At 51.5% G+C, this 27,349-nt stretch overlaps 1 protein-coding gene across 2 annotated transcripts in view; it reads right to left on the minus strand.

Annotated features, from left to right (window-relative positions):
* The window catches only part of CRTAC1 (cartilage acidic protein 1), a 133,934-nt gene extending 108,261 nt beyond the window's left edge, over positions 1 to 25,673 (minus strand). The window contains exons 1-2 of one of the 2 annotated variants that reach the window (XM_036438780.2): positions 25,283 to 25,673; positions 9,142 to 9,344 (exon numbers count right to left, since the gene is read on the minus strand). In XM_036438780.2, coding sequence (XP_036294673.1) covers positions 9,142 to 9,344; positions 25,283 to 25,306 — 227 coding nt within the window. In that variant the 5' untranslated portion in view covers positions 25,307 to 25,673. The remainder of the gene's footprint in view (positions 1 to 9,141; positions 9,345 to 25,282) is intronic. The other variant, XM_045581970.1, reaches the window with a different exon arrangement.
* Positions 25,674 to 27,349: the final 1,676 nt, after the last annotated feature.

Below are 27,349 nucleotides of genomic sequence, written 5' to 3' on the forward strand. Positions count from 1 at the left end.
GACTTCAGGGACAGGAACCATGGCTTTGATGCCCCCAGGATTCTCTGCTCCTCTTATTTATGGATGTCATTTCCATTCTCCCAGGTTCCTCATGGGTAAAGGACACGGATATACCCATGGTGGCTTTGTGATATATCCTTACAAATAATGATTTAAGAACAAAGATAGAGGCAAAAAGCGGGATTTAGAAAGCAAGGGTCTTTCCCCAAACCCCCCCTCTTTAAAAAGCCCCTCAACCAATCAATTTCTTAAAAAGCAAGAATGCACTACCATAGTAGGGTATTACAAAACAAGCCTCTTAGTTATTTATAGGAAGAAGATTAATGAAGATTGTGGCCTGAACAACACAATTCACAAACTTAGCAGGCGTATACAGAATAACAGTTACTTCTCACCATTTCTAGGACTCTCAGCAGGTCTCTGGGCCTCAATTTCCCCAACTGCAAATGGGGACAACACTATCTACAATGTTTTCATTAAATCTGAGGTGATAAGACTCACCATTATTTTTTCATACCTCTAAGGAAAAACACACACGATTAAATGCAAGCTGCCGAGTGTAGGTCACATCTCAATTTTAGGGATGTTAAAATGTGGAAAAAAAAAGTCTAATTTAGATTTATCTAAATGCTACATACCATATGGGCTGCTGTGATAGTGTAAAATTAGATGATGTAAGTAAAATACAAGACATATGTTCTTTTGCCCTCTGTCCCTTTATCACTTTAGTCTGCAAACAGGTACCCGAGGGAGTGCATGGTAAAAATCTGAAGCGGGGGAGGTTTGCGTTAGCTTCTTCACATCATTGCATATTTTCCTAGATACTTGCACCACAAAAGTCGCCTCTTCCTCAGAGGGAAAACTGTTGTAACTACAGCATTCTTGAAAAAAAGTGACTCACCAGGTCAGGAGGAGACAGGAAAGAGGGGTATGTGAGGGGAAATACAAGAAAGGGAGGCAGGGTCAGATTGGCCACCCAAAGCAGAAGTGATCTGCCTGGCCAGTATATCCATGTCCTTTACCCACGAGGAACCAGAGAGAATGGATCCGCCCAGCCGGTGTGGCTCAGTGTCAACCTGTGAACCAGGAGGTCACAGTTCGAGTACTGGTCAGGGCACATGCCAGGGTTGTGGGCTCAATCCCCAATTGGGGATGTGCAGGAGGCAGCCCATCAATGATTCCCTCTCATCGTTGATGTTTCTCCCTCCCTCCCTCCCTCTCCTTCCCTCTCTGAAATCAATAATATTGAAGTGATCCTGGGAGTGGAAATGGCATGTGCTCCAAAGAGAACTATGATGTGTGCTTGCAGTCGGGCAGGGGACAGGGGAAGGAAGGGGGAGAAGGCCTGTGGGCTATGAGACTATAAGGTGGGGAAGGTCGCCCTATTCTCCAGCCTACTGTGTGCCTGTGCCTTCCTTGGGAGCCTGAAGAGGGACTCAGGGGACAAGAAAGGTCTTCCAGCCAGCCCACGACTTCAAAAAAAAAAAATGAGGAGAATAGAGCCTTAAAGGGAAGTGACTGGAGACAGGGCATGCATCCACGCTCTGAATGGATGACAAAATCAGTCTACCAAAAGTAGCTTTGCGCTTTCAGCAGAGGTAATTTTAGTCTTAATTGTATCACTATTTTGGAATGGCTTTTTATAAATACTCTTCATTACTTTGTGAAAATCCGTTTTTTTTTTTAAATGTTATCTAAAAAAATAAATTTAAAACAATCACAAAATCCAAATAAGCCTAAAGGTCTCCCTTGACCCCGAGAGAGGCCTCTGCCCGCGTGAGACAGACCTCATGCCACCTGTCCCTCCGAGGCCCCACTCCTGGTTCTCCTCCAATGTGGCTGTGTTTTTCCCACTCAGGGCAGCGAGAGCTTTGAAAGCTCTGAATCTCTGTCCCCACCTCCAGCCACCCACCGCGTCCGGTGTCACACAGAGAGTGCAGAGTGAATTGATACAGGTGGTCAGCAAGGAATAAAGTGTGGTTTTACAGATTCTGCCCCAATTGTCACATGTTCCTAAGACAGGAGATTGTCATTGGTTAAAAATAACACTTTAGTTGGTGGTTTATTAATCTTCAATATATTCTTTTAAGTAATATGCTGTGGGTGGTTTATTTATGTTACCGCTGCAAAGTTATTAAAATAATATTGTTAAGTTCTCTGAGGTAATGGCCATCACCTCTCTGAAAAATGGCACCAAGCACCCAACCTTTCCCTACTATATTAGTTTCTTATTGCTGCTGTAACAAATTACCCTGGGCTTAGTGGCATAAAATGATACCAATTGGTTATTTTACAGTTCTGTATATTAATCTGTTATCAACCTTGGCTTCACTGTGCTGAGATCCAGGGCTGGTGTTCAAGAAGCTCTAACCAATAGGAGTAAATCTGTTTCTTTACCTTTTTTCAGTTTTTAGAGGTCGCCCACATTCCCTGGCTTGTGGCCCCTTCCTTCACCTTTACAGCCAAAAATGGTGGGTCACATTGCATCACTATGACCTCCTTTTCCACTATTCCTTTTCCACTTTAAATATCCTGTGATTACATCGGTCCCACTGGGCTAATCCAGGATAATCTCCCCATCTCCATCTTAAGGTCCTTAATTATGCCTGCAAAGTTCCTTTGGCCATGTAAGATAACATATTCACTGGTTCTGGGATTAGGACATGGTATCTTTGGAAGACCAAGATTCTGACTACCATACTTTGCTCTGATCATGCGTGTGTGGCTAGGGCAGTGGTTGGCAAACTCATTAGTCAACAGAGTCAAATAGCAACAGTACAACGATTGAAATTTCTTTTGAGAGCCAAATTTTTTTTTCAACTTAAACTTCTTCTAATGCCATTTCTTCAAAATAGACTTGCCCAGGCCATGGTATTTTGTGGAAGAGCCACACTCAAGGGGCCAAAGAGCCACATGTGGCTCATGAGCTTCAGTTTGCCGACCACTGGGCTAGGGTAATCACATAGAGGCCTTAGATCTTTAAGTTGTCTGTGACTTGCGGTGGGGGTGGAATTTTTGTTTATTGCTTATGGTTGCCCAGGACTGGAGAAAAGGTGGAAAACCAGCCATGCGTTGTTTAGTAAGCTTTTCAGATGTTTTAAGAATGGGTTAAAAAGCCCTGGCTCCTGCTCCAGCTCATGTCTTATTAGTATTCAGAATCAGAGGCAGTCCCTGCTTAACCAAGCAGAACTGGTACCCCCAACCCCCTTTATTCTTCCATGATACCGACAACAATGAATTCCAGGGTTAAAGGTGACTGATTTAAGAAATATGTTTTTGCAGAGGAGGCTTTAGAGGAGGTTCTTCTAGCGGTTTAAATGAGAAAGTATTGAAGTTCCTCAATCCAGTTCACAGAAGCAGCTCCTCTTGCAGATGTAGAATGGGGTCCTTGTCTCTACCCGCTTCTTGAACTACTGGATCTAAATAGATGAAGTTCAGACCCTGGCACATATGTGGCTGTACACTCAGTAGGTGCTTGAGCAGCAGTTGAATAATCCCAAAGCTCACCTTTTATTTCTAGGTTATGAATAAATAGAAAAAGATTAAGACTGGAAAAAATTTGGCCAAATATGTATTAAGATTTGAAACATACATATCATTCCCAGCATTTCCACTTATTGGTATTGATCCCAGAGAAATCGTTGCATATGAGTATAAGGATGGACATACTGCCATGTTTGTAATGGTCACAGATTAGAGACAGTTTAAAAATTACTGGAGGAGGGGTAAAACGAATGTGGTACATTCACACAGAGCAACTTAAAAAAATAAGCCACAGCTGTATGTTTGAATCATGAACGTATTACACAGTGAAAAAAGCAAGTTTGGAACAATATACATCAGTTTGATTCCTCCACAAATTATCATATATTTTATAAATATATGTTACATAGAAATTTCTAGAGGTATAAATACCAAATTGAAAACAGTTCTGGAGGAGGACAGGGATAGGCTTAGAGTAGGTGTCGGGGTTAAGTCAAGATAGATTTTTACTTTTATCTATATTGTGTGCATTTTCTTGCAATAAAATGTATTTAACTGCTATCAAAATATAAATCATATTTTAAATTAAAAAAGAAAGATAAATTAAATTAAATAAAACATCTTAAGCTGTAAAAAGTGGTGATCAAATCTATTAAAATGTTATATTTCACAAAGCAGCAATTAGAACTGGAAGTTCAAGACAATTTCTCTTATTTCGTTAGAAGTGTGTGTATATATGTGTATATATACATCTATTCTACATATATCTAAATATGTTTATATGGATGTTACATTTATCTACTAAATACGTACTATGTATGTTACATCAATATATATTTCATCTACCTATATATACTTATAATAAAATGTGTAAATGCTGCTTTGGTTAAATCACAGGCAAATATCTTATTCTTTACCATTGTTTTTATTATTTGTCATGGAAAAATATCTCCTAAGTAATTATGATCAATCTGGTAATTGAGTACAATTTTCCTTTTAAATAATTCAATTAACTTCAGTAAATTAAAAAAGTTTTCTGACATAGTTGCAAAATTAAGAAAAAAATGACACACAGCCTTCTGATACGTAGCATCCCTTTAAATGAAATCCTTCCAAGTGTGAAGAATGCATTAAGATTTTATCAAATGAATGCTCTTTGTGGAAAAAAAAGAAGATCTAAGTTGTGATTTAAAGTTTACTACCACTACAATCTCTCCATTTGAGCAAAACTCCTATTGGAAACTGACAGGGTAGGGAGGGTTAGGGGGGGCACCTCAGACCTCTGGGGATATCCCAGGAAACAAAAGCTGCTCTAAAAGAATTGTGCAAGGTTGACATCAACAGGAATTCCTTTCCAAACTACAGGAGACTGAAGATTGGGCGTTTAGTTCCACTGAGAAAAGGGGAACCAGTCCTGAAGAGCCTCCACGGTCTGGGCATGCTCACGTGTCTCTGGGGGTGATCAGCCCTCCCCTGGCTCTGCAGGGTGGAGACTGTAAGCAGATTGAAATCACGCACCTGCTGGTCAATGGATAAGCTCTCCACATGCGGTGACACTGGCCCAGCTGAGGTGTGGGAAGCAGAGCTGACCTATCTCCTCTCCCCTACCTTCCCCCCCCACTGTCCCCACAGAACAAAGGGCGGTCACTCTGCTCCTCCCAGAGTCAGATGTATGCACACACCGTCCATCACAATTAACTTAAGAATCAGGAACACAATGCACACTCACCCACAGCATGCTCAGAATCAATGCCATCAATACCCAGAACGAGGATACCGAAAAAGCAAAACAAAACAAACCTATTCAGAGAGTAAATACTCAAAGCAACAGGGCTTGAATCAGACACACTACAAGGTCAACAAATCCGAGACAAGTTCAAGTGTGGGCACCTTATAAACTGGGCATTATCCCTGAGGAAAACATAAACGCCTTCCGGGGCCAGCGAATGGGAAAGTCTATAAGATAATAGAGAGTGAGCCTCTATTGAGCTGGACTGCAGGTGCCCCAGGAAAAAGCATTCACATTCAATTTTTTTAAAATTTCAATTCCCGCTACATGATTCTTAAACAGAGAGTCTATAATCAAACGGAGAAGAAACAGAGTTAAATATGGGTGCAGAGAAGATGAAATAGAATAAAAGCCGGTCAGAAATATTGCCAAGGGGTGCATAGAGAATGAGAGGCAGGGCAGGGACCCTAGCTGCCATTGTTGGAAAGGATGGGGGCCTCTGGTTTATATCTGCAAAGGCAACTGCAAAACTACAGTTAAAAGAAATGGCCTACTAAGCTCTACTGTGAGGGATTGAGATGAGTCAAAGAGAGTCTTGACATAAGTAGTTGAGCCGGATGACAGAAAGTGCACACATTCTTATGGCAGGCTCTAAATACCTACAGGGAGCCCCCCAAAACTATACACTGAGTGGCCAGATTGTTATGATCTCTGAACGCATAATAATCTGGCCACTCAGTGTGTGTGTGTGTGTGTGTGTGTGTGTGTGTGTGTGTGTGTGTGTATTAGAGGCCTGGTGCATGAAATTGTGCATGGGTGGGGTCCAGCCAACCTGGCCCGGGAGAGGGGACCTGGGCGGTTGGCCGGCCTGCCTGCTGGTTGAACTCCTGGTCGAGGGGATAATTTGCATTATTAGTCTTTTATTATATAAGATATATACTGAGTGGCCAGGTTATTATGCGTTCAGAGATCATCATCATCTGGCCACTCAGTGTAGCTGTGGCCTAATTGGAAGGCAAGGAAGGGGTGAACCGAATGACCTCCGAAGGTCCTGATTTAAATACGTCTATAGAGTCAACCCGTGGTTATCCAGCCCAAAGAGGAAGACAGTGACAAATCATCCTAAGCTGAAGATAATAAAAAGTTATATTTGCCTTTGAAATGTATTTTGGTACTTAAATTAGAACGTGACTTTCCAATGCCCTGAGAACTCACGATGCTTCATAATAGTCACAAAGAAGGCCTGACCTGGGGCTGGGAAGCTGCCCAATTTTGCCATCTTATCCTCCACGTAACTTTTCCTCTTTGCTGGGGTGAGCAGTATCATCTTCCAGAACACCAGGAGACCCAGGCTTTCTCAGACAGGGGCTCCCCGGATCACCTCGGCCCAGCGAGAAGAGACAGGGTCTTTCCTGGATCTCAGGATGATCCAGGATCAAGACCCAGATGATCTGGTTCTGGTTTCCAGAGGATGGATCCAAAGGACCACACAACCTACAGTGAGCAGCAAGCTGGACAAAGTTTAGACATCTACTCTAGGTTGATTACAAATGAGGGCCTAATCCTCTACCTTAGAGGACACACAAACACATTTCTGGAGAGAAAGAGCAGAAGACTTAGTTGGAAATGAAGGTAAAACGAATGCCTGGTATTTGGAAAGAAAGAAGCTGCACACGCAGGATGTGGGGTGGCAGTCTGGTGCTCACCTAAGGCTGGTGGGATGGAGACCACGCTCAAAGTCCCTATCCAAAGAGAAAGGAGAGCATGCTCACATTAGTAACTGTGGGCCCAGGAGGGGACAGATGGTTACCTGCTGTTCTCTGTCAGGCCCTAGGCTCTATAAGCGGAGGCTGGTGTAACCTAGCAGGAAGCAGGGCCAATCAGACACCTCGAATGCATCCAAATCCTTTAACCAGAGACTCTGGCAGAGTGGCACGTGGCTGCAGGAGGCAGGCCTGGGTCAGGAGCACGTCTCTCTGATTCAGAGAGTGACTGGACAGTTGCAGGAACACAGACAAGCTGCTTGGCCTCAACCCTGCTCAGGTCACCTCTGGCCACCTCTGTTTTTCCTTTTTTCTATGACACTCTGCTCTTCAGCTTTTCCTTCTGAAAGCCCAGACCTCTGCTGTATAATTAACATGAAATAAAATTTACAGTGCAGTTTCTCAGTCACAGCAACCACATTTCAAGTGCTCAACTACCACATGTGGCTGGTGGATACCATATTGGACCGTACCAACACAGAACATCCACATCATCATGCAAAGTTCTACTGGACAGTGTGCTAATCCAGACTTCTAGTTCTAGAAGGTAGTCCCTTCCACTCTTCACAGGGTCAAAGAAAGTAACCAAAAGAAGAAATACACTTTATGAAGTATCTTTTTTTTAATTTTATTTTATACAGCATCACGTGTTATACAGTGTCAGCCTGTTCTCTTGCCATACCTTGTGGGAACTACATAGCTAAGTAGTTTGCTCAAGGCTCACAGCTATTGGATGATATTGTTATAATCAAAGCCAGATCTCTTCCATTTCTAAGGTAAGTGCTTTCCACTGGTACGTGCAACTGCCAGTTACTTTGGTCAGTGCTGCCATAAAAGCTCAGGCCTCCCAGAAGAAGGCTGACAGCTCCCTGTAGTGTGTTTTGTTGGTTAAGTGATGGCTGAAGTGATAACTAAACTTCATACAATGTAGTTTAGCAGCTGTTGAGTTGGGGAGCCTTGGGGTTCAAATCCTGACCTGTCTGCTTACCACTTACCGGACAGAAGGCATGTCACTCATCATCTTTGAACCCAAATCTCCTTTTCTCTAAGTGGGGATGATAGTAACTTACTTTATAGTGTTGTCAGGAAGATTAAATAAGGCAATGCAGCCGAAACCGGTTTGGCTCAGTGGTAGAGCATCGGTCTGCGGGTCTGCGGACTGAAAGGTCCCGGGTTTGATTCCGGTCAAGGGCATGTACCTTGGTTGCGGGCACATCCCCGGTAGGGGGTATGTAAGAGGCAGCTGGTCGATGTTCTCTCTCATCGACGTTTCTAGCTCTCTATCTCTTTCCCTTCCTCTCTGTAAAAAATCAATAAAATATATTTTTAAAAAAAGAAAAGAATTGATTAAATAAGGCAATGCATGTGAAAGGCTCAGCACAGAGCCTGGCACATATTAGTGCTCGGCACGTAGTAATTATTAATGTAATTGGCAGGATTTATAGTGCACTGTCACATGCAGTACGTGGCCTCCTGATGGAGGCTTCCGGGTGAGAAGGCATTACAGTCATTGCAGTCCTCATTCTTACAGACAATCTGAACCTAGGCAAATAAGGGAGTGATCAAAATCATGCAACTAGAAAGTTGTAGATCTGGGGCATGAACTCAGGTTATTTGGACTCCAAATCCTATGCTCTTCTTGCTACCCAATGTTGCTTCTCAGGAGAGAAGGGAGCGGTGGGACCAGGGCATGCTTTAGAGGAAGTTTAGTTATCCCTCCTAACACCATCTTCCTCCTTCTTCTTTGAAATGGACAATTAATGTTTCCTTTGTGTTATGTAAAACGCTGTACAAAGGTGGACTGAGCATCCTCATGTCTTAACTGTCGCTATGAAGCCCCTCTGACAGAGATTCTAGAATTCCACCAATGAGGAAGTAACTACACCTGCAAAGCTAAGGCTAAGGAGAGAGGAACTTGAAGCCAAGCATTCAAATCTTCTCCCTGGAAAGCGTGGAACAAACACCTTTCTTGGATCTACCCTCCACCCCCCCACTGCTATCACAAAAGGCAAAGCAGCAGCATACCAGCATCCGCTGAGCCCAGCTGGGACCTATGGGTGAGGATGTGTGTTGTTTCAGGCCACTGGACTCTGGAGCTGTTACTGGGCCTTATCACCGTAAACGCTGGCCAATGCATCTACCAAACTCAAGGTGGGAGGCACTTACCCTGCCACGACGATCTCAAAGTCCCCGTCATGGTCCACGTCCGTAACTGCCACGCCGTAGTTGAGCTGGGTGGGGTTGCTGTCATAGTCAGGGGGCAGAACCGAATTGGTGACTGCCGTGAACATGGGTTCAGCTCGCTGGGACCCCTCCGTGGGGGGCAGGAACCACAGCAGCAGCAGCAGGAACAGAAACATCCTGAACATCTGAAACCGAAAGTTACAAACACTACTGAAACATAGAGTCAAAGCGGCCCTGGAAACTCTAACCCCTGGTAGACCCAGAAGCACCTTTCTCCCCTGTTCACGAAGGGCCTGGCAATTCCTAGACTGCCATTTCTCCACAAGACTGTTCTGACCTCCATCACGCCTGGCCACCCTTACGCTGCTCTGCCTTTTCTTTTTCTTTCCTTTTTCTTTCTTTCTTTTTTAAAAAAAAAACAACATTTTATTGATTTCTTTACGGAGAGGAAGGGAGAGAGATGGAAACATCAATGAGAGAGAAACATTGATCAGCTGCCTCGGACTGCGGATGTGCCCGCAACCAGGGTACATGCCTTGACTGGAATCGAACCTGGGACCTTTCAGTCCGCAGGTTGACGCTCTATCCACTAACCCGGTTTCGGCTCTGCCTTTTCTTTTTCGATAGCACCTATCACTATATATAACACACACGGTGTAACACATTCATTCATCATGTCTATTATTTGTTGTCTGTCTCCCTCCGCTAGAATATAAGCTCCACTAGGGCAAGGATCTTTGTTTTGTTCACCCATGTTCCCTAAGCCAAGGACAGGCCCTTCATAGATATTTGTTGAGCGGGTGAATGAAGGAAGGGAGTGCAGAGTATAAATACACTGGCCTCTTCCATACTCTGGAAGGAAGACTGGAAGGATGAAGCAAAGAACAGCTTCTCAGCGGTCTGGTGGGGTGAGACTCCCACGAATGTCCAGGTCTAGAACAACAGCGAGGTGTGAGGGGTTGTCTCTCTGTGACTCATACCCCAGAGGTAGTCTGGAGGGAACCAGACTTAGCAGGTTTCCCTGGCCAAGGTCCCTCCCTGGACAGCTGGCCATGGCCTCCAGGCCAGCAGGGAGGCAGTTAGGGAATGTATCCCAGCAGGACCTGGCAGGCAGCACATCATTCACTTGGAGGAATTAAAGCGTGGCGTGCGTGTTTTATTATAAATTAATTATGTATAATCCGCTGTGTAATTCATTGTTATATCGCTAACATAACTCAGGGTGTTGCCGAGCAGCCCGGGGCCATGGGAGCCCATGGCACATGCCCAGGAGACAGATGAGAATGGCCAAGGAGCTGGAAGGACTCCACCCCCCTCCTCACTGGCAGGGGGAGACACTCAGAGAAGCTACAGATGGCACCGCCCCGAGACTCTGCCCTCAGGCTTTGGAGCGCTGCTGAAAAGGCTCCGCTGGCATGCGGCCGGCTCAGGCTGAACAGGCCCACTCCTGCAGGCAAGGGGGTGCCTCCCTGCCTTCCACAGGCAGCAACCCCCTTCCTGACAGAGCTTCTCCTGCTGCCTTGTCAGTGCGTCTGGCAGCCGAGAGAGCGAGGCTGAGTGTGGTTGACGTCTTAATAAGAGAAGATCTGAAGACTGACTCCCCATTACAGAGGCAGATGCTCCTGCCAGCACATCGGCTTGCTCCAGTTCAGGACTCGGAGATCAACGTGAAGGGCGCAGGCATGTCAGAGCCAGCATGACTCGGAAGCCTCCTCACTACCTCGTGGGCGAGGCGGGAGAGAGACGGGGCCAGGGTCCCAGCAGTAGGGCTGAAGCCAACCTCGAAGGCGAGCCTTCGTGGGAAGGAGGTTCCCGGAGCGTCCCCTCATATGGCACGTGTTGATGTTGCGCGATCAGAGTGAGGTCAGTTCAAATTACGGAAACGCCTGAACGAGACAGCATCTTCTACCGGGTTGGCTAATTACCAAAGGCAAACGCGCCGCTAGGAGAGTTTGCAACTCGGCAGGAAGTTTGGTTGGATAAAGGAAACTCATAATTGGATTAATGAGCAGCTGGAGGGGTCGGAAATGAGAAGCTGAAGAGTATTTACGGGCCAGCGCAGACATGCTGAACTGTGGCGAGGATCTGAAGGTCAGATCGGCTTTTCAAGGTCTGACCTCTATGGTAGGGATGGCAAAAGCGTTTCAACTTGAGATCCAAATCCCGATTGATTGGCAGGGGCTGGGAAGGGCACTGGGATCAGCTTTCGGCGTCTGCCATGGGCATGAAAGAGGCAAGTAGGCCTTCTGGAAGCTAGTTCATTCCTTCCGGGCCCCATACCTGTGATTTGGGTCACCTCCCCCAGCGAGGCAGGCCCCGTCAGGGTGACACTGGTCACTGGTAGGAATTTTCTATGGAAGGCCATGAGGGGCGAGAACCACGATCCAGCCTCTTGATTTCTACCTTTTCTGTGAAACGTAGAACTCTTAATTAAAGGAGCCGTATGAAAGAAGTAACTACTCCTATCCATTTCCAGAAAAATAACCTACGGCAAGATAAAAAAGAAATACTGCACCCCGTGGGCTGACCCCTATTTTGCCTGGTGACCTTGAGCAAGCCACAGTGTCTCATTGGGTCCCAGCTTTCTTCTCGGAAATGAAAGTTTGGGACTAGATCTCTCAAGTTCCTTTTCAGCTCTAAAATTCTATAATGGCTCAAAGGACGGGAGAAGAAAAGCCAGCCTTCGCCGCTTTTTCTCCCCGGTTTCTCCTGTAAACTTCAGACCAACCCGTGGGTTTTTCCCTTCCCGAGCATATTAGACACTTTGGGAATTCAATGGCTTTTCAGGAGTTTCCTCGTGGGGGCCACGGGCAGAGAGGAAGCAGCCACCATTGGTGTGGAGCCTGAAGTCACCTGTCCTGGGCAGAGCATGCGTGGTCTCCCCAGCGGGGCTGGCTGAGAGTCGGCAGGGAGGGCATGCACTTTGCATTTCCATCCTCCGCCCTGTCAGAGGCGCCTGAGGCACCCACCACGGGAGCTGCTCAGTGCTGGCTAGTTAGACCCCCTGAGGGTGAGCCCTGGGCCTGTGCTGATGGTGGATCAGGAGACAGTGATGGTGGGGAAACTTAGGGAAAGGTCTGTAAATACGCACCCTCTGCTTTCAGGGCTCAGATGAAGGAACTCATTGAAACTCGATTCAACGTCCTGGCTGCTCACAACGGTCCCCACACCTGCATCGGGGAGTTTGTTGAAATGCTGAATCTGGGGACGCACCCCAGACCTACTAAGTCAGAAAATGCGCTTTAATAAGATTTCAGATGATTCAAATGCAACCTGCCATGCAGTTATTTAAAAACTGTTTTTTGCTTAAAGCAATGCTTCTCGAGTTGTAATGTGCTTACAAATCACCAGAGGGTCTTGGTGAAATGCAAATGTTTTATTTTTACATTTATGAAAGCCAGGGACAGTGAAATCAGGAAGGGCTTAGGGTAGCGGCAGGAGAGGGCTTTGGTGCTGCTCTGCTTTGGCCCCCTAGAAGAGTTATGGGAATGAGTGTAGGTGGGACTGCTTTGGCTCACTGGGAAGTCAGGGGAAACGAGGTCTTGGACACAGGTTCAGGGGGTCAGCCTGGGACGAGCCGCCACTGCCCATTGCTCCCCTGGTTACAAGTCCCGTGGGGATGCTTAGAGTTGAGGAGATGCATGCCTGAAAGGGCGTGGGTGTAGTCTTGGGAGGAAGAACACCGGTAAAATGCAAATCCTGACTTGGCCTGTCTGGGGCGGGGCCTGAGATTCTGCATTCTAGCAAGCTGCCCGGCGATGCCCAGGCTGCTGGTCTGCAGGCTTCATTCACTTGCAGAAGCAACAAGGCTAGACCCATGGTTCTACACCCGAGCTGCCCAACAGAATCACCCGGGGCAGGTGATTTAGGAATATGCTGCTGTCCAGGTCCTTCGGACTTAATTGGGTGGGTGGGAAGTGTGCGTGTGTGTGTGTGGGGGGGGGAGCGTTGAGTGCTGCCCATTTTTAGAAACTTCCTAGATGATGTGGATGGGCAGCCCAGGGCTGAGAGCCACTGCCCAGACTCGTGGTCCCCAGATGGGAGTGTGAGCTGCAATCTGATTTGAAATGAAAAATGCTTCTGCTACTAAAATTCATCACCGGCTTGTTGAAGTATACGAAGAAAATCTATTTAGCTAGAGAGCGTCCAAGGAGGAGGCGGCGGCGGCGGAATAGGGGAGTTCGGGGAAGGAAGCTGAGCAGGATGGCGCCGCCTGAGGCAGCACGGCCGTGGGCACCCCGAGTGACCCCTTACTTTACACAGCTGGCTCGGGGAACCTCCTCTCTCATCCCCGCGAACGTCCGAGTCCTTTGGAAGAAAGGTTAAAAATAGTACTAAAAAGTAGGTTGGACTGAACTTTGTTTTCCTGAACGCATGTGTGGCGAGCACCTGCATCAGAGCGCGGGGAGGGGTGTCCGCAGGCACCAGAGTAGTGAGGAGTGTAAGTGTACGAGGAGGACATCCGGGGCCTAGCAGCCTGCAGGGGGCGAGGCTACGCGTCCAGAGCATGGACGTAGGGGTGCAGGGCCAGTGTGCCAGCGCCCCAGTAAGGAAGTGGTCTGCTCCTGCGGGGGAGATGGCAAAGTGGGGTTTCCATGATGGTAGGGACTTGCGCTTCAGGCAGGGGGAAGAAGTGCTTTGTAGCAATAATTTCTTAAAAAATGCTCTCTAAGCAAACTTCCTGAACACGCCTCAGTGGGGATGAAGAGAGAAAGAGAGAGAAAGCCCAAAGCCTAAGTTTGGATCTTAACTCCACCATTAACTCTCTGGCGACCCTGGGTGTGCTCCTTAATTGGTTTGGTCTTCAGTGTCTTTATCTGTGACACAGGAACCCTCTGAAGTACCGAGGGCCCTAGGGTTAAGTGAGCTGGCAGGGGCCTCAGGGGGAGGGCCAGGCAAGACGGCTGCTCCCTGCGTGCCTCCTCTGGGTCCACAGGGTGTGCTAAGGTCAGAGAGCCTTTAGACACTGGCTGTGGGTCACATGCAGCCAAACTCAGTTTTCTGTGGCCTCGGGACTTTCCTGAATTGGGTCTGAAAACTGGTAACCAAGCAACCCAGATCTCTGATGTGGGGCCAGGCAGCTGTGGGGAGAGGCTTCCAGGGCAATTTCCAGGGCAAGCAGTTATTTAGCAATTATCGAAAGAGCCAAGGACACCACCTTGAGCTCTCACAAAGGCAACAGCCCTGAATGCTTCAGACACTGGGAATGAGCAGGGGGCGCAGAGCCTCTCCAGACGCTGCAGGAGGGGAGGGGCTCTCGGGGGGAGAGAGGCAGCTGCAGGAGCAGCCCGCCCTGCCCATGCTGGCCATGCTGGCTTCTGGATCTGCACAGAGACCCACAAAGGAATGCTCAGAATGAAGGCGTCACTGGACAGGAGCTAAGCGAAGCAGCCCTGGCTCGTTCCCTCACAGCTCACTTCCTGTGGGTCCTTGATGAGCCGGGGTTGTGCTCAGCAGCACAGTGGGTGGGGGGTCGGGGGTGGGAGAGGGCACAGGGAGAAAACTAGCCAACGTTGGCAATACAGAGTGAGGGGTGCTGTGGACGAGGGGGCATGGATCTCTAAATTAGCTGGGAAAGGCTTCCTCGAGGCAGGGGAACCCTCAAAGGATGCTCAGAAGTTAGCTGGACAGGAAAGGCAGGCGGAGGAGAGGAAAGAAGGAAGAGAAGACAGGGAGCAGACTCCTCAAAGGTCTGAGGAGCCAGCTGCCACCCCAACCTGCCCTTCCAGCTCTGCCTGTTTGCAGACCCTGATTCCTGGGATGAGAGTGAGGGGGAGCATTCATTTCCCACCCCTCGGGTTTCCATCCAGAGGAACTTGCATTAGACCAGAGCAATGGTTCTCCACCGAGGGTGATTTTGCTCCCCCTCCCTCCCAACCCCAAACATCTGTCAATATCTAGAGACACTGGTGATCATCACAGCCAGGGAAAGGGCGGGGACTGTGCCACTGGCATCTAGTGGGCAGAGGCCAGGGATGCTGCCAAACATCCTACAATGCACAGGACAGCCCCACAACGAAGGATTATCCAGCCCCAAATGTCAAGAATGCCAAGATTGAGAGACCTGGATTAGTGCAGCACGCTGGCCTCCTTCCTTCCCGTCCACCCCCCTCCCCAGGGCAGGAGCAGGGACTCATCCGATTGGCCAGTGTGGAAGAAGTGTGCATGGAGAGCCCTGTCTGCACCTGCCTCCCTGCAGACCACTCTCTGCATGCACTGAGCGGGGCCAGGCAGGGTCAGCCCGCCTCCGCCCACTGGGAGCACTGCAGCTGGAGGTGCAGGCCCAGCAGCAGGCCCCACGGACCCCACTCCAGAGCCTGGCCTTCCAAACAGCTGTATCTGTAATGATGCATTTTAATCTCCATCTGCCTGAGCCCCTCCTCTGCTCCCTTCTCCCTCCCCTTTTCTCTCTCTCCATTGATCCTGCCTCTGCAGGGAAGTGGGATGCTGTCTCCTGGGCCCCTTCAAATCCCAACGCTGCCACTCAGGTTGGAAATCTGGTGTCGTATCTGGCACTTGCTTCTCCCTCGTTCTTTGCAACAACTGGCTCACTGAGTCAATTCTGCCTCATGAATCTCCCTCAGAACTACCCCGTCTGTCTGTCCCCACTGCCCGGGATCTGCCCCTCAGTCCTTCACGGGACAACAGCACCTCCTCTCACCTCACTTTCACATCGTTATCAGAGCTCCCTTCCCAAGTCTCAGAGTGACTGTGTCGCTCTTTAGCCTAACCCAAGGGGCCCTGTGCACAAGACAAACAGGATTTTTTACTGCAATTTCATGTAACAAGTCTATATGAGGAACAGTTCACGTGACACGTACTATATACTATGTAAGGAATGGGTAGTAATAATAACACCTGTCATCTGTGCCAGATATCACTGTAACCCTTCATATCGGTTTAATCTTCGCAGTAACCTTATGAGGTCGGTGCTACTATTGTCCCCGTTTTGTATCAGAGAAAACTAAGGCACAGAGAGGTGAAGTAACTTGCTCAAGGTCACACAGCGAGTACATGGTGGAGCCAGGGTTTGTGCCTAAGCCATTTGGCTCTAGAATTGGTATTCTTGGGCACGAAACAGTCTCTCTCACTACACCAAACTTGTCTTAAACCATGTGAGACGGGAAGACAGTGGAAGAAGCAATCACCACTGCTGGGGCAGCAGGGGAGGGCCTAAGAGAGAGGTGGTGGTGAGCTGGCCAGAGAGATAAGGTGGAGAAAGTGTTCCAGGCAGAGGGGCCAGTGTGTGCGCAGTGGCTGAGCGGGATCGTGTGGTTCAATGAAGCTCTACACGGCTGGAGCACGGGATGGGGGCAGGACAACTGGTGGAAGGAGTGTAGCTTAGGAGGCTGGGAGGGACTGTGGAGGCCTCGTGAGAGACACCAGCCAGAAGGGTTAGAGAAACGGCCTGGAACGAGTGGTGTGTAGGGAAGAACATTGTAGCAGCAGGGTGTGAACATGGCCATGGGGGGCGGGACTGGAAGCAAATGCCATGGCCAAGTGGGAGAGACAGCAGGAGGCTGCCATTCAGTCACCCACCCACCCACTCACTCATTCATTCATTCCATATTCTTGTATACCTACTCTATACCAGACACTGTTCTGAATGCTGGGAAAACAGCAAGAATAAAATTAAGTCCTTGCCCCCACGGAGTGTACATTCCAATGTCTCAATCGCTGGCATTAGTCACTGGCATTTCTCCATCCTGTCCCTCTCCTGGTCCTCTGCATGGCCAGCCCGGAAGACAAATGCTAGACCTTCTGCACCTTCGCACCTCCCCGGGGCACCATGTCCTATGCGTCTTCCCAGCACCAAGGAGATACGAGGCTTCCCTCTCTTCCCCTCTACCTGGAGAGAGCTCCAGGCACTGCCTGCAGCTGCACTCAGACAGAGAGGAGACTTGGTCCTGCTCCAGAAAAGGCAGATGAAAACTCTAGGGACCCAGGCTGGGAGGTGCCACAGAGACCAGCGGGCTAATGAAATGGCGTTTCTGAAAGCGAGAGGACAAATGCCGACGCCTAGCCTTATGCACAAGGCCTAGCAGGTCCTTAATAAGTATTATTAACTGCTCAGCCTCCCTGGTCTGTAAAAGGGGGAAATGAAATGAGACAGTGTGAAGTGCTGAGCACAGGGCCTGGCAGACCGAAAGCCCGTGCATGGTAGGCAGCAGCAGCATCAACAATCGGACCATTACTACAGCTAATCGATGTCGGTTGAATGAATGAAGGCATCTCGGGAGGCGGATCCAGGCCCACCAGGTGCTCCCCTTCCAGGAGTAGCTGCCAAGCGCTGAATGGAATGCAAGGGCCTGTAGGACTTTGAAGAATGGGCTTGCTTCTGTTTCTAATTTGTCTAGGAACCTGGCGGAGTTCTTTGACTTTCAAAATACTGCTTTTCAAATGAGGAGCCCCTCAGTTTACTGTAATATACACATCCATTCTTCGAGCATTTTGTAGGAGCCTGTGGGCCGGGTGGGAAACGATAAATAAGACATGGCTTCTGAAGTCAAAGAGCCTGCAGTCTACCAGGAGCGAGTCACAACTCGAGGGGGAGACGTTCAGAGTCAGAACAGGGACCACGTCCATTCAGAGCCCACAGGAAGGAGGCACGCACCAGCGAGGCAGGTGGGGCGGGCAGGTCGGAAGGGCTCCCCGGAGAAGGGGAATGGGGATTCCAAGGGGAGCTGCATTCCAGGTGGCGGAGACCTCTGGATCCAGGCAAGGCTGTGACGGTGCGTGGTTGGTGCATGGCACCAATGCAGCTGTTGCCGCTGTAATGCAGTGTTGGGATGGGGGGAAGAGGTATGAGGTGGGAGAGAAGGTAGGATGCAGGAGAAGACAGAGACAGTCTTACTGGGGAGCCTGCTGTGCCAAGGTACCAAGTCTGGAGTCATGCCAGTGGGGAGGTTTTGAAGTTGGGCCAAAACAGGATGGGACTTGCATTTTAGAAAGGGCACTTCAGATCTGGGGCAGCCGTGTGCAGGGCGGCCAGGCTGGCCGAGATTCCGGGAAGTGAGTGAGATCTGAACATCCCAGGGTGGGGCGTGGTGTGGGAATGACCTCCGAAATTCTTTTCCAGGCCTGCGCATCTCTGGGTCAGATTTTTTTTTCTTTTCCTAAATCATTTAAAATGCATTGTGGACCTTGCTGTTTAAAAGCATCCGCCCGCCATCGTCTTGTGAAACAGTGATTTGCTCCCTATTCTGTCTTCAGCGGAAATCCAACTGATCATCTGCGTACCAGTATCTGCTTGGAGCCAGGGAACCTGCACTCAGCCCCTGGCAGCAGCCTGGAGGAAGGGGCGGGGTGGGAAGGGGAGTGGAATGAGCACCCAGGGCCTGGCTTTGCTCAAGGCTAAGTGCTGACCACCAGCTCGTGGGATGGGCCCTGCACTGGGTTCTCAGATGCTGCTTGGTCAATGGGACCTGTGGAGGTTTACAGAGCCCTGATGCCAAGGGCTAGCGCTGGGGAGAAGGAGCCAGTCCAGCTTGAAGATCCGCTTTAAAACCAAGAACCATCTCTGCCCCAGAGTGGCCACCTGCGCTCACTTACACATTTGTTCACCCCCGAGCACCCAGGGAGCCCCTTCCTGTGCAGAGCACCGTACTGGGCACTGAGGTGAGAGCTGAGAGCAGAGACACAGTGCTTCCTCCCCAGCTCACACAAACACGGCGTTCATGGCAGCATCTCTCCCTCTGGGACTCTCATCCCCCGACTTGGACGGATATACACAGCTTCTCCGATGTGAGGTGATGACTCCATTCAAAGCCGAGACCGCTGGTGGTGAAAGGACCTTCCTGACCCCTCCTCTGATGGCCAGGGCGGACCTCCCGAGGCCAAAGGGCCTGCCCCGGACATGCAGGACATTCATGGAGAAACAGGAACGGGATCGATGGCGTGACCTCCAACCCCTAATGTGGGAAAGGAGCGGCATAACCTTGGTTCTCTAAGGTGAGTCTCAAGGGGCTTCCTACACCCATTCCTGAGTGCAAGACCAGGGACAGGCCTTCTATGAGAACACCAACAGAGGATGCTCCCACCAATCCTACAAGCGCCCCTCTTCCCATGTGAGGGCTGGGGAGGATTCGGGGTCCCAGCCTGGGGTCCCTCCTGAGAGTTGTGTCTGGACTTGCATGTCATGATGTGTCTACCAAAGGAGGTCGGGGCAGCCTCCACTTGGGGCTGCTCTTCACGTGGGTAGAGGCTGCTGGTAGGGAAGGGAGTCCCTGCAGTCCCCCCCTTCCTTCCCTCCTCCCCTCCCTGGTCAGTGGGACACCGTGAGCTCAGCAGTGATCCCTGTGACCTTGTCACTGTACGTGTCGGGTGCAAACAAAGATAAGAGGAACTGGGAACAACAGCAAGGGTCATTTTACACTCTCTGCACTCGAGATCCTTCTGCAGCTAATTAAAGTGATATGTCACAATGTCCCTGGAAGACATCCTTAAGTATATGCCTGTTAAGTAAATAAGGTTTTACTAATTAATAAACACACCTTGCCATCCCTCCTCGGAGTTCCCTGCAGAACTCCCTGGTGCCAGGAGTGCTGGGCAGGAGAGGGTGGAGGGGGAGGAGTGGGGACAGATCTAGTCGCCAGTCATCTGTGGAGCTATCAGTTTCTCCTCCGGATGTTGATCAGATTTCCTGGGCTGGAACCGTCTTACAAGGCTAGGGCACTGGAACTTTTCCAAGAAGCAAATGCTTGACTTCTTACCCAGTCAACATGATTTCTTTCAAGGAAAATTTTATCTTTTAAGCGACTATGGTTTTTGAAGGGCAAGTCTTAGGACTTTACTCTAAAGATAGTGACTATGATAGACTTGCCGTTGGCTAAGACCACCCCTCCCCGCCACCCCTAGCACACACACTCATAGAGAAGCATTGGGGTGCGGGAAGAATGCACCCAACAGTCTGCAATGAGTCAGTGGCGTAGCCAGAAATAGAACTTTGCAAACTCCCCGATTCGTAACAATAATAGCAATATTAATAGTCTCTCGATCCGTGTCTAAGTGTTTTCACAGCTCACATTTAATCTTCATAACAATTTGGGGGGATGTCTGGGGAAGTCCATCTCGGGACACAGCAGATCCAAGTTCCCGACCAGCGTTGCCACTCGCTTGCTTTGCTGTATGGCCTGCCTAGTGCCCTCATCTCTGGATCTCAGGGTCCTCAGCTGAGAAGTGGGGCAGCTGGAGGAGAATGCTTCTCGGACCCCTGCCACCTCTCACGTGCTCTGGTTCTGTGCTGCATCACTCTTCCGGTCCCAGGTTTCCCAACCTTGGCACTGGTGGCATTTTAGGCCAGACATTTCTTTGTCGGATGGCAGTCCTGTGCACTGTAGGGTGTTTCGCCTCATCCCTGACCCCTACCTGCCAGTAGCCCTCCGTACCCCGGTAGTGACAAGCAAAAATGTCCCCAGAAATTGCCAAATGTCTGGGATGCAAAGCAACCCCTAAAAGTCACTGTCCAAGGACTTCAATAAGGTCAAGATCTTGAGTGACTTAGTGGGAAATTATCTTCCTCTCCTTTCTCTTTACACCTTTACACACACTTTCTAAAACACAACCTCCCAGCCCTTGGCTGCTTCCTATTTCTTAAATGCCCCTAAGTGGCCCGGGGTGCGTTCGGTGTGATAATGAACCAATTGATTTCTTATTTTCTCCTAAGGAGAGTTCATAGGTTTATGTCCCCGAAACAAGCAGCCAGGCTCCCCAGAAATCCCTCCAGAGCCCCAGCTGGTCTGGAAGCCTGTATCTGCAGCCTGCAGGAGGCTCGGTGAACACGGATTTGTCAGCACTCTTAAATCACTGGGCTCCGAGGAAGGCTTCTCCCAGCACAAAGATCCTTCCCTGGGAATCAATAGCTCAGGGCCTTCCATCACGTTCAGAATTATCCTGGGACTTGTAAAATTTATTTTCCCCAAGCACGGCAAAACCCAAAAACGAAAGCCCCGCGGAGGGGGAGGGAAGACAGCAAGGAAGGAGCCCTGCCAAGAAGGCCTTGCCTGTCAGCCCAAACATTGCTGTGAGCAGAGGCGGATGTGCAGACCTGGACACTCGGTCTCCATTGCTGGGAAAAGGCCCAGTGTGGTTCCCAGTGGTCCTGCAAGAGGATCCCCTCCCCACCGGCACCTCTGTGGAGTTCACCAAGGGCAGAGGCACGTGAGAGACGGTCTTCCCTGATCGTCGCCATCCCACCCTCATCACAGGGTTGCCAGCTTCAGCGTTTTGCAGAGGAGGAAGCAGGCATGCAGGGTTGAGCGGTGGTGTCCAGGTCTCTAAGCCGGTAAAAGCAGGGGAGCCAGATTCCAAGCCTGTATCCTATCCACTATGACACGGGGCTGGCTTCTCAGGGAGAGTGGGGTACGGGTAATTCTCTAGTGGGGCTCAAAAAAGAGGCGAATTCTTGTTTTCTCAATGTCGAAGGCCACTTCTCAAACTCTAAATCCTCTCCCCCATTCAAACAAACAAACCAACCCCACCAGAGGTCCCGTGCTCTGGTTGCCTTTTATGCAATTCTATTCCTCAAACCCTGTCCAGAACCAGACCAAGCTTTGGGAATGCTGGCACAATTCTTGAGCTAAAGCTGGTAGCCGCTCAGACCCCACGTTAGAGGAGGAGCTGCTGCTCTCTGGTGGTTCACGTCATCCCACTGCCTCCCTCCTCCCCCGGAAGGTAGACCCAACTTTCCTGTGAGCCTGAAGGAGAAGAGGATCCGCGAGCATCTTCCCTGGCAACTCTCTCCCCCTGGGTGAGCCCTGAGGGGCAGACGAGGACCCACCTCTTGGAATTCTGTGCGGCAGCACTGGGTCCTCCTGGGGGTCACTGCCAAGTCCCAGGGGAACTTCACACAGGGTGCAAAGGCGCAGCAGGGTGGAAGGGGAAACAGAGGGGGCAGTCCACAGGCCACTCAGCAAACCTCCTTCCCAGGCCCAGCCCAGATGTCGACAGCCAGATTCACAGACAGAAAAAGGGCAATGGAAAATGGTAGAATCTTCCAAGTCACCCAAGAAGTCCTAACACAAGGATTTTGCAAAAATAGAACATCCTAGCACTCTGACCTTGAGCTGGGAGCGGCGAGATGGGGGAAATGGGCAAACCCTGTTTGGAAACTCTCCACTTCACCCAGGATCTGAGTGCTGTGGGTCCCACAGGCTGTGGTGTCACAGCAAGACAGAGAGACCCCACTCCAGCACACCTTAATCAAAGAAAGGAAGAGCTGCAGGCCTGGGTTTCAAGACCCTGTGAGGCAGTGGGCACTTCTGACTCCTAAATGTACACACAAAAACTGGAGTGCACTGCTTTTGCATAAAAAACCCCACCTGGAATAATGAGGTAAGGGGAAATAATAATTAGGAATTTCTATTACCTGTATATGTACATTATAAGAACTTTATCTGCTGCTCACCTCCTCATTCTAAATAACAGGCTCAAAGGAATTTTCCCCAAATTACTACCTTCATTAATTGACCTATTTCTGATCAATCAGAGTTATGAGTACCTATTGTTCAGGGAACACATGTCCATCTCCACAGTAAAGAGGAAGCAGGTCATGGAGTGGAAAGAGCTCTGAGTAGAAGACTGGGAATCCCTAGGATCCTGCCCTATCTCTATCACCAAATGGCTACCTGCTATGTGCCTTTATTGGGTTTCGGTTTTGCCGTCTGTAAATTAAGTGTGCAGGTGAGTGTTGGAGGTGAAATGAGGTTGGACTAGATGCTCTTCAAGATTTCTCTCTCCTAGCTCTAATGTTCCTTGGCTTTGTGAGCTCTTAATGAGTTCAAAGAACACACCAACACCAAGCACACGTGAAGGACCTCAGAGGGCGGGTGGGGCTGAGGACCAGCTGTTTCCTTGGAATGTGGTATTTGTATCTGTCCCATTGCACCTGAGATCACAGGAACAGCCGAAGTCCAGGAGGCATGTGGTAGAAGGGTTTCAGTCATGAAGGTGACCGTCGGGCGCTGTGGCCTGAGCTTGCTTGGAACATTAAGTTACTATGGCCAGTGAAGGGCAAGAAGCCAGTCCCTTGCCCTGAGGTGGGTGCCTTTGGCGCCCCCTACTGGAAGCCAATGAGCCCACAGGGCAGCTTCATTCACATTAGCAGGAGGCAAGGAAGACGGAGAGCAGGAGGAGACTGTCACAGCTCTTTAAAGAGACGACTTTCCTGGTTCGTGGTCCTCTCTCCATGGAAGTCCATGTCCCACTCCTTAGAATTACAGGGGCCCTTGGCCCACACATGCACAGGGACACACGCCTGTGCAGCGACAGGACCTCTTAATCAGACACCAAGGAGCTAGATAACAAGCATCAGGGTTCAAAACACCAGGTGCAGCCCAGATGGAGGAAAGGGAAGAGAGAGTAACAAGCAGGTATTTTGCTGTACAAATCCCCAGTGGGGGAAAAAGTACTGGGAAACACAGCAGGAAAATTTTGACTGTAGGCTGAGGGCAGCTGGGTTTGGGGATATGGATTGGTAGTCCCCATAAAGATCTCTAGGCTGAATTAGCTACTGTAGGAGTTCAAACACACCCCCTGCCCCCCATTCAGGGATGGGGTACAGGTGAAGGATACAGCTCCAACTGAGCCGTCCACCCTTTGACCTTCTCCAGAGACCATTACTACCCACTGGAAACTGGAATGTTCAAACCGTGTTCCACTGTGCCCGCGTCAAGACCCTCAACTCGTTTCGTTGCCTCTTAAATTAACTTTAGGACCTGCTGCCAGAAGGATGGTTTTAATCAAGTCAGAGAGAGCGAAAATGCCTCCTTCAAGGCCATATTGGATCCACCGCCATGTTCCCACTCTCCCATCTTCCATCTCCCATTCCTCACGGCTGAGAGTGAGGCACAGCGAGACTCTGAATTTGCTCCAAGTCATTCTTGGGTGTCTCCAGCCCGAGTCGTCAGGGTAAAAAAAGCCAACAGCACTTCTCTCCCTACTCGAGTTCCCTCCTGATTCGAGACAGCATCCCCGAGCTGTCCTTTCCACATGGCTCCACTTGGGAACTCCTACACCCCATCCCAGAAAACACTTCAAGTGTGACTCCAGAATGTGTCCTGTCTGGAGGGCTCAAGCACCTCCTGGGACGCATGGAAGCCACCTCGGGTGCACACCCTACCACCACCAGCAGCAGCAGCAACAGCAGCAGCAACAGCAGAGGCAGCAATACCCATTAGTCATGCCCAGAGGAAGGGGCGAGCGCCCTGCAGCCCCGGGAGCCTTGCCCAGCTGCCCTGAGAGCCTCCCATCCACCAGGCTGGGATGACTTCGGATTCTTGAGTTGGTTTCTGCAGAATTGGGACTAATAACCAGGGCTCCCAACCACTGTCCAGTAGAGAAGTGTGCTTCATTGCTGGGCATGCCCCCAAGCCTGTCCTGCTACCCCTCAAAGCCTCCATGGGTCCCCACGGGGTGAAAGGAGGACCTCCGGCTGGGGCGGGGGAGGGGGGAGAGGGAGCCTGGACCTGGCTCTCCTGAGACAGGCGAAACGCAAGGAGACCACACCTCTGTCCAGCAAAGGCAGCAGCTACCAGCGAGGCTAGCGGGGCTGGCTGGCTCCTGGAGCTCTCCGCCTGCCACCGGGCGCTGTGCCGGGGAGACTGGCTTCTCCGGGGAAGCAGCGCCAGCCCCCCGGTTCCTTCCCACTCGGGAAGTCTCAGGCACAGCAGCTTCCCCGGCCCAGAGCTGAGCCTGCCTGGCTGGGTGATCCCCCGACACCCCCAGCACATCCCTCCTCACCTGCTCCGCCCCTCCCAGCCCCAGCGCCCCCTCCCCAAACCTCCCCAAACCGCTGACCTCCAGGGCGCCCCCCGTTGCGAGCGCGGTCGCCCTACACCTTCGCTCCCACCTCCCCACCGCCTCCGGCCCCGTTCCCGCCTCGCCCCCAGCCCGCGGGGGAGGCTCTCCGCGCGCCAGGCGAGTCCGGATCCCCTCGGCAAGTTGGAAGCAGAGCCTGTGCCGCCGCGGCGGGCTCTGTCTCCCCGGTTCCGGGCGGCATCCTCGCCGCCGCCGCCGCTGCGGGCGGAGCGGGAGGGGAGCCCAGGGCGGGAGAAACTTTCTCCGCCCGAGGAGCCCGGCGGGGTGGGGGTCCGGGTCCGGGTCCGGGTCCCGGGCGGGTACTCACGCGGCGGCCGGCGCTGGGAGTCATCCTCCTCCGGCTCGCTCACCCGGTGCCACCGCCTCGGGGCGTCGGAGCGCGGGCGCCCGCTGCCGCCGCTGCCGCCTCTGCCGCCGCCTCCCTGCGCCCCGCCGGTCCCGGGCTGGCCTCACGCCTCCCGCCCCGACGCCGGCCGCCGCTTTATACAACTCCGCTCGAGCGCGCCCGGGCTTATGTAAAGGCTGGCGGAGCCCTGCAGCCAATGGTGCCGCGGCTGGGGCTCGCGGCCAAGGGCGGGGGGCGCCCGCGCGGCCAATCGCGGCGCGGGGAGCAGGGGAGCCGGGCCGCCGGGCCGCCGGTGGGGGAGGCGCGCCGCCCCGCGCTGATTTAGGAGCCGGGATTGCGGTGGCAGCAGCCGGCAGCGCGGCCGGCCTGGCCGGGCCCCGCGGCGGGCGCTGGGGTGGGCGGCGGCGCAGGCGGCGGCGAGGGCGGGGGTCCCCTGCTCCCCGCCGCGGCGGCGCGTAACCTTCAGGAGTCAGCGGGGCCGGGCCAGGGAGGCGAGGGCGCCCGGCAGGACCCCGGGGACCCCGGGCCTGCGGGAAGCTGGGGTCCCTCGGGAGGGAGCGCTGGGAAGGAAGGCAAGGGGGAGGGGAAGGAAGGGCGGCGGCCCCCACCCTCCTCCTCCGCCCCGGCCCCGCGGCCACCCCCGCGCGCAGGGCCGAGGGTGGCGGCGAGGGCAGCGGCTCTGCCTTAGCGCCTTCCCACCCCCCGCCCCCGGGAGCGACCTGGCGGCTCCGGGCCGGGCCGGAGGGGCCGCTCGAGCCACGCAGATGGCGAGATTGCGGGCTGCGGAGCGAGCGAGCGGGCGCCCAGCCGATCGTTATCTGCGGGGAACGTGTCCGAGCGCCTCTGGGACTGCTCAGTATGGAGAGCGGAGCTTCGCGACGGCCCCGGAGGGCGGGGGGCCGGCGAGCACGGCTCGGAGATCTGGCGCGGCGGGGGCGGCGGTGTTTGTGGTGTCCACGGCAGCGCCTCCTCCCCTGGTCCCCCGCCCACCCGCCAGCTCCCGGCCCACCCGCTCCGGTCCCGCGCGTTCTGCCAGCCTCCCCCGCCGCTTTGCGCACAGGTACCGCTGCCCCCTCCTCACCCCAGCCGCTGCCACCGGCCGGCCGGCCGGATGGTCTCAGCCTCCCAGGCCCGGGGTCCTGGGGACTGAGCTTGGGAAGAGCGCTCTGGGTCAGCAGTGCACAAAATGCCCCTGTGCCTGGCAGGAAACCAGCCTGTGTCCATAAAGCTTCATTCCTTTACTTATCGCGCCTGGAATAGAGCCTGGCACGTAAGAGGTGCCCAGGAAGGGTTTACGGAATGAATTTTGAGCTTCTGTAAGTAAGGTCTTCTTTGGGTTTCTGGAAGTTGGGGCCAAGGACAGGGCTTTGGAAGAGAAAGACCTGGTAATAGGCCATCAGAGAGGGGGGAGGGAGCAAGGACTGCTTCCTATCTATGCGCGGCTTTGTCATCATCACCCGGGCATCAGGACACTTCACTATTAAAATGACTCCAGTGTGTTTTTATGGAGGGCCCGCCAGCCCCTGACCGCAGAGCCTCCAGGGCCTACTTTGGGCCCTGTTTTGAGGTCTCTGTGATTGTCCTCTGGAAAGAAGTAGCTAAGTAAGCACAGGTAATCCTTCTAGCTTTTTGGGGGGGAGGAGAAGGGGGCTGGGCTTGGATCTAGCTCAGGTTCTTAACCCTTTGAAGATTATGCGCCCTTTTGAGAATCTGGCAAAAACTATTGAATCCTTTCTTTAGAAAAATACACACACATTTACACACACACACACACACACACACACACACACACCTCGAGTACAATTTCAGGATCATTAGGGACCCCGAGTCTCTCTTAGAGCTCTCTGCCTGATGTAAACTTGTTTCTCTAGGGGTCTAAGGCAGTGGTTTATAATTGTCCTTCTTTGGGGGATCACAGCACCATTTTGAGCCGTTCAAGAATCTGATTAATGAATCTGCTTCTCAGAAAAAAGAAATGCTCAATCATACATGTTGACATATGATTCCCAGAGGTTTATGGATCCTTTA

Source organism: Pipistrellus kuhlii, unplaced genomic scaffold (assembly GCF_014108245.1).
Source record: "Pipistrellus kuhlii isolate mPipKuh1 unplaced genomic scaffold, mPipKuh1.p scaffold_m20_p_15, whole genome shotgun sequence".
Classification (NCBI taxonomy): domain Eukaryota; kingdom Metazoa; phylum Chordata; class Mammalia; order Chiroptera; family Vespertilionidae; genus Pipistrellus; species Pipistrellus kuhlii.